Genomic DNA, 17587 nt, shown 5'->3' on the forward strand with positions numbered 1-17587 from the left:
TAACCCTATGTTTCCAAACCTTGCCGATACTCAGTTATGGAAATCACATAATGTACGCACTGTTAACGATATTTACCACACCAACATTTTGACTATTTTCAGACCATCAGACTCGCTTACCCCATACTGCATTCTTTCATTATTTACAACTTAGACATGCACTAAATTCCCAATTTTCAGGTACCCTCCGGTAGTTATCTGCCATTAATCTCCTATTATCCTCTGACTGGGTTATTTTGATCCCATGTACCACGTGGCTTTCTGTCAACTCTTTATACATACTTATTGGGAGCAAAATTGAGTTCTACTCCACTAGTAGTTGTAGATAGATGGAGGACCCCGATCCTCAGTCGATGATGATTTACCTGATCTCTTGGAACCATAGCTTTTTGTGTCTCCTGACATCAATTATAAATTTATCCAGTTATCGGACACCTTGCTTTTATAGAATGGGCAGACTCTCACATACAAGATGTCATTGACACTCTGCAGATGGGGCTGATTTTTGGAATTTAAAGGCTGTGCACACCTTTTGGGGGCTATTTTTTTTTTTTTTTTATGATTGCATTTTACTCATTTTGGGCTCAAAATCTTTTTTTACTATTGGCCTTTATTAAAAATATTGAGCCGTTCTGTCACAGTTTGTTAACAGTCTAGCCGCGTGAACTGTACTTTTTACTTTCACTTTGTGCCATAATCTAATAAACCTTATCTCTAAATTACTAAGAGGTCATAAACACTTGGGCTACTTTCACACTGGCGTTTCTGGGTCCGCTTGTGAGATCCGTTTCAGGGCTCTCACAAGCGGCACAAAACGGATCAGTTCAGCCCCAATGCATTCTGAATGGATAAGGATCCGTTCAGAATGCATCAGTTTGCCTCCGTTCAGCCTCCATTCCGCTCTGGAGGCGGACGCCAAAATGCTGCTTGCAGCGTTTTGGTGTCCGTCTGGCGAAACTGAGCCAAACGGATCCGTCCTGACTTACAATGTAAGTCAATGGGGACTGATCCGTTTTTACTGACAATATGGTGCAATTGAAAACGGATCCGCCTCCCATTGACTTTTTTTTTTTCATGGTAATGCAAACGGATCCGTTCTGAACGGATACAAGCGTTTGCATTATAGGTGCGGATCCGTCTGTGCAGATACTAGACGGATCCGCACCTAAACGCAGGTGTGAAAGTAGCCTTATTTAACCCCTTCAGGACTCTGAGATTTTCCATTTTTTGTGTTTTCGTTGTTCAATCTCTGCATTTCCATAGTCCTAACTTTTTTATTTTTCCATTCACATAGCCTTATGAGGGCTTATTTTTTGCGGGACAAGTTGTACTTTCTAATGGCACCATTTATGGTTGCATACCATGTAGTAGGAAGCGGGGAAAAAATTCCAATGGGGTAGAATTGGGAAAAAACGCAATTCTGATCAAGGTTTTTATTTTTTTACACTGTACACTATGTGGTAAAATTATCTTCATTCTCCAGGACAGTATGGTTACAACTATACCCCACTTGTATAATTTTTCTTGTGTTTTAATACTGAAAAAAAAATATAAATTTAAACCTTTGGAGGGAAAAAAAACAACAACTATTTTTATAACCATATTCTGCCCCTATAACTTTTTTGTAGTTGTGTGTGCGGGGCTGTGTGAGGGCTCATTTTTGCGGGACGATCTGTTCTTTTCAGGGATACCAATTTGAAGTCTGTGCGACTTATTGATCACTTTTAATAAAAACATTATTGGGAAGTTGAAGTGACAAAAAATGGCAAATTTGCTGTTTTTATTTTTTTTCCCGTTACGCCATTTGCTGTATGTCATTAATATTGCTATATTTTAATTGTATGGGCATTTTCGCACACGGAGATGGCCATGATGTAGGTTTATTTTTTATTGGTTAAGTATTTTTATTTTAAGGAAAGGCGGGTGATTTGAATGTTTAGGGGTTTTTTTTATTTGTAAAAAAATGTTTACTTTTTTTTAAGTCACCTTGGGTGAAAATAACTGCCAATCATTAGATTGCCCATTGTGTTCATTGATGGCTAAATAGCCATCCTTGAACACTTCATTAGGAATATAACAATACAATGCTGCCACCTAGTGGCCTGTATTGGTATATTCCTGAAATAGACACCGAAGCCTGCACGTTATCCTGCAAGTTGTAGAAGATTTACCGTCAATTTTAACATTTAAATTTTGAATCAGTTGTATTTTATCATATTGTTTAAGGCTTTTAGATTTAGAACCTGAACCTTCCGCGTTTTTTTTTTCCACTAAATACTAACCCTGACTGGACTGATCTAGGGGTACCAGGGTACTCACTCCTGTCAACATTAATTCTAGAATGCCTTCTTCTAAATCCTGTTGTTGAGGAAGTGACTTTTGTACCGGAGTTACTTTGAATGTTTGCGGAGGGGAAGACACAAATGGAATCTGGTAACCGTTTTTAGCAAGTTTAAAATTCATGGATTTGTCTACATTTTTTACCTATTCTTCATAAAAGAAGGTTAGTCTTCCCCCATCTGCGGTACACAGTCATTGTTTGGGGGATCCAGATGTTTTGGCATTAAAGAGGAACCCCCTAGACTATCCTCCACTAGCACATTTCTACTGCTCACCTTCTTTACCAGGAAAACACTCTTTTTTGAATTTACGAAAGGGATATTTTCGCTTTCTATTATCAAGGGGAAAGGATTTTGCCCAAGGCCTTCTCTAAGATTTTTTTCTAGATCCTGGCCAAATAGCATAGCACCATGGAAAGGAAGACCACACAGTTTTAATGTTGAGGTAGTATCCCCTACCCATGATTTCAACCAAATGGCTTTGTTAAATCTGTGTTTTTTGCCACTATTCTTACAGATTCGGCTGTGGCATCAGAAAGGAAATCCACTGCCTTTAATAGAAGTGGAAAGGAGTCTTTCAGCCTATCGTAAGGGGTGTTTTCTGTTAGAAGGTCCTCTAACTGTATTAACTACTTCTTTAATGATCTGGCGACTGAAGTGGATGCAATATTTGGCTTAAATAAAGCCACTGCTGCGGCCTATGATTTTTTAAGACAAGCATCAATTTTTTTGTACATTGGGTCTTTTAATGACCCTGTATCCTTAAATGGAAGCTCATTAGCATTCTTGGATAACTTAGCTAATGATACATCCACTTTTGGATAAGTTTCTAATAATTCTTCATCCTCCTCCTCAAACTGTAGCCTACGCCTGATAATTCTGGCCAGAAAATTTTCTTTCGGGCATTTACCATTCATGATTTCTCATGAATTCAATGTTTTTATGAACTAGAAAACAGGATTTTTTGTGCTTACCTGTAAAATCCTTTTCTCGCCGAGTTCATTGGGAGACACCGGAGACCATGATATAGCTGTTGCTGCCACTAGGAGGCAACACTAGGCAAAAAAAAGTGTTAGCTCCTCCTCTCAGCTATATCCCTCCTGCATACAATGAGCTAATCAATTTGTACAAAAGCAGTAGGAGCAGCCAGGAGAAGCCAACAGAAACCAATTGTATTAGAGAGCTGGAGATTGGGTCAGAAACAAGAATAAGTGGGACCCACCAAAAAGAACCAGCGATGAACTTACTGGGTGGGTGCTGTTGTTCCCCAATGAACTCAGCAAGAAAAGGATTTTACAGGTAAGCAAAAAAAAATCCTATTTTCTCGCTTGTATCATTGGGGGACACCAGAGACCATGGGAAGTTCCAAAGCAGTACCATGGGGAGGGAATAAAAGACTAGAACAAATCTAAGGCCGGTCATAAGGTTCCGCACAGAAATGTGGGGAAAGAATGCACAGAAACCCTGAATAGGACAGGAAAAGCATGAACCAGGAAGGCCAGCCAGAGAGCATAGAACGCACTGCGTCTTAGACTGGGCAAAAAGAGGAAAACCCAGTTAAATGAAGCCCAAGGGCTCGAGAGGCTTCAGAAGATGTGGATATCAGCACATAATATCCACAAGAAGGATAAGCATGTCCGAAGACTGAAGATGATGTGCCGGAAGCTATTACCGGATAACGAGGACCACAGAATTGCTGTGGGGACCTGGACTGGAAACCCAGGATGTCTTGCATGGCAATAGGTCCCATGGAAAATCGAAGGGTGTCTATTCAACAGAAATGAACCTGTAGAATCTGGGTATGCACAAGACCTGGCGAACGAGCAACAGGAAAACCCAGGCACGACCTTACCCAATGTGTAAGTATCAGGATGGGATACTTCAACCCAGGAAAAAACTGGAAGGAATTACTGGGCAACTGGCAGAGGACTAGTCCTGTAGGGATCTCCCAGGTACGTGAGGAGACCCCTGTGGGCCAATTTGTAAAGGAAAATAGCGCAAGTAGCCACTTCCTTGTAAAGAATACAGCACGAGAAGAGACTAAAAAGTATAGAAAATGATCACTCATCAAGACAGAGATGAGGGATGGCCAAGGGGGACAAAAAGTCACAACAGGAAACAATCGGAGGAAGAAAATGAAAAACCATAGACAAATGGGGAGTAGTCTAAGGGGAAAAGACTGTGTCCCCGTGGATCAATAGCATGCCAGACGTGCAGCAGAGAGCAATGCGGCAGAAGAGTGCAGCCAAAGCAACCTCCGCCACTGGACGAAAGGAAGACTGAGTGATGCTGGAACCAGAACCATATCATGACTGGCATTAGACAGCCTGAGAAAACTGAGCAACCGCACTCTTAAAAAGAGAGTAGGCTACAATACATGAGAGAGAGCACATACACTAGCCGGATTACACTCATGGAAGCCGATCCAAAAGGTAAGGATCGCAGCATACATCTCTGCTTAAAAAGGAAACGCCCTCTAAGGAGCAGGTATTGTGGAAGACAGATGCCCCCTGAGCCGTAGAGGCTTGTCGTGAGACTTCTAACAAAAGAAGCTGCTTGATACTTCACAAACTGCCTGGATCAGGCAGAACCAACTGCAGGCTGAAGAATAAAAATACCGTAGTGATAGGTAGAAGCAAAGCTGACACCAAAAATATTGGAGGAGGTGTATAGATTAGTCAGAGACCATCTACTGTCACCGTGTAGCGACTCTGCCTGAAGGGGACAATGTGGTCATCAGTGGAATGCGCAGATTGGTCCAAGAGAGAATGTGATGACTATGTCCGACGTCACAAAAACATCAGAGTAAATCTGGACCTATAAGAAAAAATTATGCAGGCGTTCCAGAACAGTAAGAATCCAACCTCAGGAGTATGGATACTGGCCAGGTAGACAAACATAATCTGGGGGGAGCGCAATCAGTTGTCTTGTGGAGGGACATAACGTAGAAAGGGTGTTGCATTCCAGCAACGAAACATCTATTAGCATTGACAACATGCGACAGCACTATAGTCCGGTCCGGTGAGGGGGGGGGGGGGCGGGGAAGCAGTTGATGCACAGTATATGCCCTGAATAGTTGTGTCCCCTACATAAGGGCATGTCAAATCTATTACTCATCTCTTAAAAGAGGCAGTGTTGATGGTGTCACAGCATCAACAGTTAGCGTCAATGGGTCCCACTTGAAATGAGAACCTTGTAGTAGACCAAAGTCATAGAAACGAGGGGGTTATGCCAACCAGGGAGAACCCCGCAAAAGTGTGCATCAGAAGTGAATGGCTCATCAGCTATAGCATGCATACTAATGCAAATTTCTGTTCAGAGAATGGAAGTACTGAAGATGACTGTCAGCAGGAATGAGTGGACGAATCAGCTAAAACTGCAAGCGCCAGCATAAAGACCCCACCTATTGGTTCAACAGCATCCATTGGTCGCATAAAATGAGATGGAGAACCACCCGAGAGGCAATGTAGACACAACCACCACACCTAAGACCAGTGTGAGGGTTCCACCTATAGGAGAGAAGCTGTAAAAGCTACAGCATACAGAGCCAGTGACGAAACATGGAACGGAACAGAAGGCAATGTGGTAGAAACCACAGAACCATATCCAGTAGAAATGCAAGAAGAGAGGAAGAAAGCAACACGGGTGCCACCATGGCGTGCAGGGGAAATGTAAGCCCCGAGCCTGAAAAGGGAACCACACAGTGGTAGACAAGGCACATAGGGCTAAGGCAAATACTCCACCTGAGAATAGGGCCAGACAGGAGTAGCCACAGGAACTAGTGCTGGCGCAATACTCCACCTCAGGAGGAGTTCATACCGTAGAAGCCATAGTATACGGTGATAGCACCATACTCCACCTGATGAGGAGACCATACAGAAGGTGCTATGGTATGTAGTACTAACGCAAATACTCCACCCAAGCGGGAGACTGTTCAGTAGGAGCCATGGCATGGAGTGCTAACACAAATCCTTCCCTTGAGAAGAAGCCCATACAGATAGTAACCACCAAAACCAGGGCTAGCGCAATACCCGAGTAGGCCATACAGTACTAGCCATGATCTGTAGCGCTAGCATAAATACTCCCCCTGAGAAGGAGGCTATACCGTAGTAGCCACAAAAGCCAAAATCAGGGTAGACACGCCACCTGGGAAGGAGGCCCTACGGTAGTAGATACGATCTCTAGTGCTAGTGTAAATACTCCACCTGCGGCACAGGACATACAGTAGTAGCCATGGAATGGAGTGCTAGCCTAAATACGCCACCTGAAAAGGAGGAGAGCTAGAAGTGGAAACCGTATTCAGAGGCAGTGTAATATTCAATTCGCTTGGTAGTAACCACCGAATTCTCTTCTAGGGCAGATACACCACTTAAGAAGGTGTCGAGTATCATGACCAATCATGTAGTGTGGAGTCCTTGTGGGGATACACCCTGGGAGGACAGGGACTGCCATGTCGGCACTCAAAACCAACAACCAAAAACGAAAGGGGTAATGCGGTAGTAGCTGCCATATCCAGGGGTTGCACCCGTAATCTGCCTGTGGGGGGAGGACGGGTAATAGTAGGTAGCCTCTCTTGGCATACAACCCGGTGGAAGAAAATGATAAGAAATATAGCATCTGATGCTGTGGTGTAGTAGACATAGTATCCAATAGCAATTATTTCACCCGTTCATCTGAATACTGAACTTGTGGGAATAGGTAACGCAGGATATACTATCCACTGATAGAGCAATTCCTCCCCCTATGGAAGGGGGTAATGCGACTGGCTGTGCTGTATCCAGTGGTCATGCAATTACGCCCCCTATGAAGGGAGGAATGAGACAGGCTGTACAGTATGCAGTGGCTGCACAATTACGCCACCTATGGAAGGGGGTAATGCGACAGGCTAAACAGTATGCAGTGGTAGTGCGATTACACCACCTATAGAGGGGGGTAATGCGACAGGCTGTACAGTATCCAGTGGTCGTGCAATTACGCCGCCTATGGAGGGGGGTAATGCGACAGGCTGTACAGTATGCAGTGGTAGTGCATTTAAGCCACCTAAGAGAGGGGGGGGGGCAATGCTACAGAGTGTGGAGCATCCAGTGGTAATTACTCCACCCGAGGAGTGAGTAACACGACAGGTTGTACGGTATAAGTGGGTAGTGCAATTAGTCAGTCTATGGATGCAAGGTCATATGACGGGACGCATAGTATACATTGGTAGTGCCATTACTCCATATATGAGAAGGGGGGGTATGGATCTACGGATGTACAGCAACCAGTGGTAGTGCAACTACTCCACTTAAAGAAGGGGGAACGTGACAGGATGTACAGCTCCAGTGTGATTCCGTGGAAGGGGGGGTTGCATGAAAAACATCCAGTGGACTTCTTGCAGGGAAGTGCGGCAGTAACCGCATGAGGGGGAGCGCACATGCACCACCTTAGAGGGGGTTAATTCTGCAACAGACACCACACTCTGCACTTTATAGTGCTAGGGTACTTTTTATTTATTTGATAAACATAGTCGTGTATTCGAAAACTGACACTCCTAGCCCCAACTGGAGGCAAGAAGGGGTTAATTTAAACTACACAGCCATGTAATGGGGAAACCAGCCTCAGTAAGGTGGCAGGCAAGTAAGGTTTTTTGGGTTTTTTTTGGACAGAGGCCGGGGGCAGAGCTCAGCCAGCTCCTGGAGAAGGGGGATGTCTGGGCGCGAAGAATTCGTGCCCGGGGGACAGTCCCCACCCAAACTGCAGGATGGAAGTTGCGGCCTAGTAGGCCGCAAAGCTGGGGACTCGTGTAGCCCCCGGGCCGACCAGAAGGACTTCCGGCCGGAACAGAAGGTCGGGAAGAACGGTCTGGGGTTGGGAATCCCACGGCCAAAGAGACCTGGGACGGGGGTACACGACGCCCGGTAGCTGGATGCAGCGGTCACCCCAGGAGGGGATGTGACCACTGGGAAATGGTACTGGTATAGAGGGGGGGGGGGGGCACAAGGAAAGAACCCAGGCCGGGAGGGAATGCGGTAGGAAAACAGCACTTGTCCGAGGAAAGGAGGGGTGGAGAGGGGAGGGGGTTATACTCACCCTGTGTTCACAATACTCACCCCATCTTCATCCTCTTCTGTTCACCCCCCTCGGGGTACCAGCAGGGTCACCTCTTTAGCCACTAGCACTGAGGTGGTAGTGTGGCTGGAGTGGAGGGGGGGGGGGGACTGCTGAAATGTAGGTGACCCCCATGGCTGGCTGGATGCAGGGGAGCTAAGCCGCCCTGGTCCACTTTTGCCTTCTTGGGGGAGGTCAGGCGGTGAGTGGAACAGACACCGGCCTTCCTCCCGGGGTAAACAGAGGCCGGGCATCTCTGTTTCCCGTACCTAAAAGGGGAAAAAAAAAAAAGGAAAAATAACAAAAGAAGATGCTCTGTAAAGCAGAGAGGTCTGCCTCCTACAGACACTAAGCTAAAACTGATTAGATCAGTGTATGCAGGAGGGACATAGCTGAGAGGAGGAGCTAACACTTTTTTTTGCCTAGTGTCACCTCCTAGTGGCAGCAGCAGCTATACCCATGGTCTCCGGTGTCCCCCAATGATACCAACGAGAATGTAGATTGTAAGCCCTCACGGGCAGGGCCCTCTCTCCTTCTGTATCAGTTTGTAACTTGTCTTGTTTATGATTAGTGCAATTGTCTGTATTATGTATGTGCACCGCTCATCATATGTACAGCGCTATGGAATGAATGGCGCTTTAATAATAAATAATAATAATAATAATAATAACGAGAAACATGTTTTTTTCTTTTGTGCACTAAACATTACAACCTGGACAAATCTCTGAACCTTGGAGTCAGAAAGCTTCATAGTAGATCTGACCGCTTTAATAAGTTCCTTTGTGTCATCAGAAGAAAATAAAAATTTCCTATATTCTGAATCAGAGTCAAAAGATTCCCTTGAATCGGACTCCAGAATCTCTGAATCAGATTCACACAGATGAAAATTCTACCTATGCTTAGAGGGAATAGAAGTCTATGAAGTCTCTGCAGATAACTCGCTCATTTCCTGCCTAATAACCTATTTAATTTACTCTTTAATGGAAGGCACTGTATACTTGGCTTATATTAGTGCTACATAGTGCAACATGTTTTTTAGATGAGGATTCAGACAGCTTTACAGCACACATTTTTGTGTTTTTGGTGCAGATTTAGGTTTTACAGCACTATCACTCTAGATATGCATGCATTCAGAAAGAAGGGAATAAGACATAAGCACATATTAGCCATATATCCATATCAAATGACTAAACAAAAGACAGTCCAGCATTCTCCATAATGTCTCTCGTTTCCATATTCACAGGTCAACATACAGCCAATAATGTGTGGTCTTTTATTCCCTACCTACAGACCTCAGATCAGCGGGTGACATCCGCCTTGAATCCTGGCACCAAAACTGCATCACTGTGCATGACGTCATCATGGCCGCCCGCGGTTAGACGTCAGTTGCCCAAACCCGGGAGCAGGATTTCCATCCAGCATCCTGTACAGGCAATGTGTGGGCCTACTGGATTAGGCCCCCTGCATGACATCTGCTGCTGGAGCCGGGTGTCCCGGTAAAGCGGTGAATACCATACACTGGAGGAACTCCCTGAGTGTCTGGTCACCAGGCCTCTGTCCTGTCCACGCCAAGGAGAGACAGGAGAATAAGAGGCAAGGTAACACAGTAAATACTGTTAAACATCCCGCATGGTTGGCTCCCAGATATTTCACCCAGGCCTGTATTGCCCTACACAGATCTGGAACAGCAGCAAATGCTGCATCCTCTCTCACCTGGAAGGGACACGAAGACACTGAGGTGGAGCTGGAGGAGGATCTAATTTATTTGCTTCCTGTCACAACCTGGTGGGAGGAGGGTCATCTCATGGTATGTGCCGTCGTGGAGGATGAAAGGGAAAATATAGTACATGTCCTATTCTTGTCCACGTAGCGTCTAGCTACTATGGGCTAGACTCTTTGTTCCACAAAATACGGAAGGCACACAGCCAGTATCGGCTACATTCTTGTGCATGAACCCTGATCAGTAAAATAAGAATTGAGCTATAATGAGCGTTTATAAAGGTCAGAGATCAGAAGCCCATCAGGTGAGCTGGCTGACGAAGCAGAGAGGAAATTCAGATCCTGCTACTAAACTCAGCACTGTGCAGACAAAAGGGCTCCAATTTTTTTTTATAAAGGGTGCAATCTACTAATGAGTACAATCTACAAATTTTAAAAAAAAATTGCCCCCAAAGATGTACATAGCATTCAATGTGGGAGGAAGTCATTAATTTCCTAACTGAATTTCTGATTCTTCCTTTTTCTACTCATCCATACATCTATCTGGTATTCTAGATGAAGTTACACATATCTCCATTATATCAGGATCTTTATCCGTGAAACCTTTTTTCTACAGTGAAAAAGCGATTGTGCTTTGATGGATGGGGGATAGAAACCCTTTTCTATTTTAATGGAAGGCTCTAGTAAATATGTTCATTCCATATGAGAATATTGACTATAAGCATAGGGGATATGCTTCCAAGTTTTCCAAGATATGGGAATCATAGTGCTCCTCTTTACGAACTCCGTTCATTCTACGTCAGCTTTATACTCCAGGTCCCGAGTGACAGTATGAGGCTATTAGCTTGTTCATGGAAATATGATCTCATTTTCTTCAGGATATGACTCTGTATTATTCCTGACATCTGTCCTATGTAGGTCATGTGTTGCATAATGACTAAATGACTCAGATGCGTTTGTGTATATGCTGTTACTTGTATTGTTTTATTATTGCATTTGTTCTACAAAGATAGTTAAATAAATAAAAAAGTGGGCACAGATGTGTTGTATATCAGGACTTGTGTATCAAACAACAAGATTCCTAGTTATTATGCCAAAGCCAGAGATGTACCAATGAATTACAAAGATTTGCCATACAGAAGTCTAAGAACTTTAGATGCATCCTTGGATATCAGACATGATGAAAAATTATAGAACTTATCTTTTTTATTTTAGAAGGAAATGTTTAAATGGATTATCCTAGAAAAGATAATGATGACTTATCCTCAGGATGGGTCATCATTATCAGCAGTGGTCCAAGTCCAGGAACCCCAACTGATCAGCTGTTTCAGGGAGCCGCTGCGTTCACAGAAGCTCTGGTGATACATGCAGGCTCCCAGCAGCTTTTCAAGCACAGCGCCATACATTGTATAGTGGCAGTGATTGGTATTGCAGCTCAGTCTCATTGATTTGAATGAGGCTGAGCTGCAGCTAGGCCAAGTGACCAATGTAGAATGATGTCACTGGCCTAGGAAGAGGCCACAGCACTAAAATCCTCTTCAAACAGCTGAACAACGGGGGCCCAGGTGTCTCACTCCGGCAGATCTGATACGGATGGCCTATCCTGAGGATAAATCATAAGTATCTTTTCCTGGATCACCCCTTTAAGATTAAGTAAAAGGGTCAGTGTTCCTACACCACAAATGCTACTTTACCACTTCAAAACTTGTATTAGGGAATATACAAACACACATACCATTTTGTGCATTTTCCCCCCTTTTTTTTAATCTTCATAAAACAGTGGTTTCACATGCAAAATATCTGGGGAAAAAAAAAAAAAAAAAACTTCTTGGCTCTGTATAAATTACTGACTAATGTCACTGCTCTACATTTACTTAGAGACTTTCCTTCTGGACCAGAGCTGGTAAATTGTAAAACCTTTTCCCCCATCATGGGAGAACATACATCATAACACACTTCATGAGGCGAAAACATTTAAAATTAAAGAAATTCTGCCATCTAGTGATGACATATTAATTTACAATATTTAGCTGTGGTGGTCAAATGTAGCTTGTGGCAGATTTCACAGATGACAAAGTAAAGATGCCCATACCCATAAGACAAGTTGGTTGAGATGGGCAATTTTGACTGACCATTGTTTGAAAAGTTATTGTGACTGTTCACGCTTCTCAGTGACAGACAGCTGATCTTTGCATTCTAATAATGTGATTAGCTAGGTGGGTACATTTCAGTTGTTATTGACCAAATTTAGCTAATCATTCAACATTTTGCCCAAGGACCAGGGAGTCAGTCGATGGCTTAGTGAGGTCAAGAAGACCAGGCAGAGGATCTCACAGTTCAGAACAAGAGAGCCACAATCAGATATGAACAGAATGTCTTAGGCTACTTTCACACTAGCGTTTTTGCTGGATCTGGAAGGGTTCAGCAAAAACTTTTCCGTTACTGATAATTAATACAACCATCTGCATCCGTATCTGGTTGTATTATCTATAACATTGCCAAGACAGATCCGTCATGAACTCCATTGAAAGTCAATGGGGGACGAATCAGTTTTCTATTGTGTCAGAGAAAACGGATCCGTCCCTATTGAGTTGCATTGTGGGTCATGACGGATTTGTCTTGCTCCACATACCAGGATAGAAAGCATGCTGCGGTTTGCTCTCCGGTATGAGAACGGAACAGAATGCATTTTGGAGCCCTCCGTTCTGTTCAGTTACGTTTTGTCCCGATTGACAATGAATGGGGACAAAACGGAAGCTTTTTTTTCCAGTACTGAGACCTTATGATGGATCTCAATACCGGAAAATATTCACGCTAGTGTGAAAGCAGCCTTAAAACACTGAGACAGTCAGTTCATTTCAGGTGAGCTGCTGTCGGCCCGATCGGGTGCATGAGCCCTTAACCCACTCTGCCTCTTTTCTAAAAAGGTTATCCTATCAGAATGTTACTTTAAGGCTGTACTCTATTCTAGCTCTATTCACAGTGCACAATATTCATTAGACTGCAATTTATAAAACAGCTTTTACAGTAATCATAGCAAAAAGACAAAAAAACTGCCAAGAAATTTGAAAACAGAAGATCTGAAAATGGTCAAACAGCAGGTGTGCAGTGTTGGATCCTCAATCAGCGACTGATGACAAATCCTGAAGATAGGTCATCAATATTGAGTTCCTTGAAAACCCCTTCCAAAACCGCAGCAATTTTTGGAATATTATGGCAACCGCACAAAAGATGTGTGATCAATAAAACAGAAGGAAAGGTTTTATTCACATGAATAGGACAGAGCTGCAATAACCCACACCATCCACTACCAAGTAGACTGCCATCAATATTGTGAACCTGGAAATCGCATCTGGACTGCGTTCTTTCTGTACAAAAACAGTTGTAGCTATAAAAGAAAACCACAACAAAAAATACACATACCGTTCTTGTATACAGAAACATTTGCCTTTTAGGATTATCGAGATGTTCCATACTTGGCAGAGACATTATATCTGCCTCGACTTCTATTATTGCCACCTTGATTAGTAACATGTGGCCTTACCTGTCTGAGAAACTCTGCCTTCTTGGGTCTCAGATCTCTCTGTTTCAGTGCCACTCTGTATCCGGTTGCCAGCCTGCAGAGAAAAGCAGTAATGTAGTCATACAATCACTCTGCATCCTTTGGATGCCGCTTTCCTTACTTTATGCCGCACTCACCCTGCTACGAGATCTTCCAAATGCAAACTGCAGATAGCTGAGCAACACTAGGACACTCATAAAGACAAAGTTGCTGGTTATGCCAATTATAGCAGAAATGACTGGGTAATTATACAGTATATACCTGCAAACAGATGACAGAGAACAGGAAATTAGCTAGTGAATACTTAAAATTGGTTTCCAGGACTTTAACCACCTCAGCCCCCATAGCTTAAACACCCTTAAAGACCAGGCCACTTTTTACACTTCTGACCTACCCTACTTTCACCGTTTATTGCTCGGTAATGCAACTTACCACCCAAATGAATTTTACCTCCTTTTCTTCTCACTAATAGAGCTTTCATTTGGTGGTATTTCATTGCTGCTGACACTTACTTTTTTTGTTATTAATCGAAATGTAACGATTTTTTTGCAAAAAAAATGAACTTTTTCACTTTCAGTTGTAAAATTTTGCAAAAACAACGACATCCATATATAAATTTTGCTCTAAATTTATTGTTCTACATGTCTTTGATAAAAAAAAAATGTTTGGGTAAAAAAAAAAAATGGTTTGGGTAAAAGTTATAGCGTTTACAAACTATGGTACAAAAATGTGAATTTCCGCATTTTGAAGCAGCTCTGACTTTCTGAGCACCTGTCATGTTTCCTGAGGTTCTACAATGCCCAGACAGTACAAACACCCCACAAATGACCCCATTTCTGAAAGTAGACACCCTAAGGTATTCGCTGATGGGCATAGTGAGTTCATAGAACTTTTTATTTTTTGTCACAAGTTAGTGGAAAATGATGATTTTTTTTTCTTACAAAGTCTCATATTCCACTAACTTGTGACAAAAAATAAAAAACTTCTATGAACTCACTATGCCCATCAGCGAATACCTTGGGGTGTCTTCTTTCCAAAATGGGGTCACTTGTGGGGTAGTTATACTGCCCTGGCATTCTAGGGGCCCAAATGTGTGGTAAGTAGTTTGAAATCAAAATGTGTAAAAAATGACCGGTGAAATCCGAAAGGTGCTCTTTGGAATGTGGGCCCCTTTGCCCACCTAGGCTGCAAAAAAGTGCCACACATGTGGTATCGCCGTACTCAGGAGAAGTTGGGGAATGTGTTTTGGTGTGTCATTTTACATATACCCATGCTGGGTGAGATAAATATCTTGGCAGTATAACTACCCCACATTTGGGCCCCTAGAATTAGATTTTTTTTTTTTCTCACAAAGTCTCCCTTTCCGCTAACTTGGGACAAAAATTTCAATCTTTCATGGACTCAATATGCCCCTCACGGAATACCTGGGGGTGTCTTCTTTCCGAAATGGGGTCACTTGTGGGGTATTTATACTGCCCTGGCATTTTAGGGGCCATAAAGCGTGAGAAGAAGTCTGGAATATAAATGTCTAAAAATTTTTACGCATTTGGATTCCGTGAGGGGTATGGTGAGTTCATGTGAGATTTTATTTTTTGACACAAGTTAGTGGAATATGAGACTTTGTAAGAAAAAAAAAAATAATAATTTCCGCTAACTTGGGCCAAAAAAAATGTCTGAATGGAGCCTTACAGAGGAGTGATCAATGACAGGGGGGTGATCAATGACAGGGGGGTGATCAGGGAGTCTATATGGGGTGATCACCCCCCTGTCATTGATCACGCCCCTGTAAGGCTCCATTCAGATGTCCGTATGTGTTTTGCGGATCCGATCCATGTATCCGTGGATCCGTAAAAATCATACGGACATCTGAATGCAGCCTGACAGGGGGAGGTGATCAATGACAGGGGGGTGATCAGGGAGTCTATATGGGGTGATCACCCCAGTCATTGATCACGCCCCTGTAAGGCTCCATTCAGACATCCGTATGCGTTTTGCGGATCCGATCCATCTATCAGTGGATCCGTAAAAATCATGCGGACGTCTGAATGGAGCTTTACAGGGGGGCGATCAATGACAGGGGGGTAATCAATGACAGAGGGGTGATCAGGGAGTGTATATGGGGTGATCACCACAGTCATTGATCACGCCCCTGTAAGGCTCCATTCAGACGTCCGTATGCGTTTTGCGGATCCGATCCATCTATCAGTGGATCCGTAAAAATCATGCGGACATCTGAATGGAGCTTTACAGGGGGGTGATCAATGACAGGGGGGTAATCAATGACAGGGGGGTGATCAGGGAGTCTATATGGGGTGATCAGTGGTTGATAAGGGGTTAATAAGTGACAGGGGGGGGGTGTAGTGTAGTGTAGTGGTGTTTGGTGCTACTTTACTGAGCTACCTGTGTCCTCTGGTGGTCGATCCAAACAAAGGGGACCACCAGAGGACCAGGTAGCAGGTATATTAGACGCTGTTATCAAAACAGTGTCTAATATACCTGTTAGGGGTTAAAAAATCACATCTCCAGCCTGCCAGCGAACGATCGCCGCTGGCAGGCTGGAGATCCATTCTCTTACCTTCCGATCCTGTGAACGCGCGCGCCTGTGTGTGCGCGTTCACAGGAAATCTCGCGTCTCGCGAGAGGACGCGCCGGCGCGTCCACCCAGAAGAGCAGGGCCGCCGCAAAGACGCAATCCTGCGTACGGCGGTCCTGAGGAGGTTAATACTGATGATCTAGCCTCAGTATGTGACCAGTGGGGGTTCAAAACCCAGAACCCCTGCAGATCAGCTGTTTGAGAAGGCACCAGAACCCCCGTGAGCACCATGGCCTTCTCTGTGCTCATCAAGCACAGCGCTGTTCATTGTATTGCAGCTCAGCCCCATTCACGTCTATAGGGCTGAGCTGCTCCTGGGCCATGTGACAGATGAACACGATGCCACTGGCCTAGGAAAAGCTGTAAGGAGGCCACAGCGCTCATAGGAGCGCCGATTGGTGGAGGTCCGACACCCGGGAGCCAGACACTGATGACCTATCCTGAGGATAGGTCATCGGTTATAAACTCTCGGAAAACCACTATAATGAAAGATAGAAATGTTAGATGCAGGACTCAGTATGCAGTTATGTCTCAGGCAGATATGTAAATGATTACAGACTCTGGGTCTCGTCACAAGAGGATGGAAAAGTGATTCCATTGCTGCCCTATATAAAAAATAAAATAAAAAAAAAGCTCGGAGCATACTTTCGAATAGTGTACCTCTTGACTACTAGACATGCCTCTGACGCATTTGCAGACATTTTTCCCAGTTGACAGACTTGGGGGTGCATCATTGGACTGAGAGAATCAGGATCGTCGCTTTAATTAATTAAACCTAGCCGTTAGGAGATGTTGGAAGTGGTAGTTATGTGGGGTCTTGCACACAAAGCAAACAGGCTCCAGGTGGTCCAGACAGACCAACATTTGATCCGCTGACAAACACAAGCAGCTCCTATAGTTTTGTTGTTCACCATCCAGACACAGGTGGCATCTTCATTATGCACCCGTCTCTGCCCAGAACAATTTCAGTCACCAAGCAGAAGGATATTTTGTGTCATGGCACCCATTCTGTGTCCTGCCATTGACAGCCAGCCACCATAGTTTTTGTTTGCAGTAGTGTCGTGAATGAGAAACCTGGACTGCTATGGATAGCAGCTTCTGCAACCTACAAGTATGCCATATCTGCAGGCCCAGACACAATGTACAATATGTGGACATATGTGCTGCAGGATATCATACAGAACCTGTATGCCTCCATGCCCAACCATATCATTCTGTATCCAGGTGGCCCAACAGGACATTAGAGCTTCCTTTCAATTGTACAGTTTTCCCCAATAAACTTATCCT

General features: G+C 43.9%; 1 protein-coding gene across 1 annotated transcript in view; it reads right to left on the reverse strand.

Annotated features, from left to right (window-relative positions):
- BSCL2 (BSCL2 lipid droplet biogenesis associated, seipin) overlaps positions 1–17587 on the reverse strand; it is a 94187-nt gene that overhangs the window by 11468 nt on the left and 65132 nt on the right. Inside the window, exons 7-8 of the mRNA XM_040409023.1 lie at positions 13845–13968; positions 13690–13762 (exon numbers count right to left, since the gene is read on the reverse strand). Coding sequence (XP_040264957.1) covers positions 13690–13762; positions 13845–13968 — 197 coding nt within the window. The remainder of the gene's footprint in view (positions 1–13689; positions 13763–13844; positions 13969–17587) is intronic.

The sequence above is a fragment of the Bufo bufo genome, chromosome 10, assembly GCF_905171765.1.
Source record: "Bufo bufo chromosome 10, aBufBuf1.1, whole genome shotgun sequence".
Lineage (NCBI taxonomy): Eukaryota > Metazoa > Chordata > Amphibia > Anura > Bufonidae > Bufo > Bufo bufo.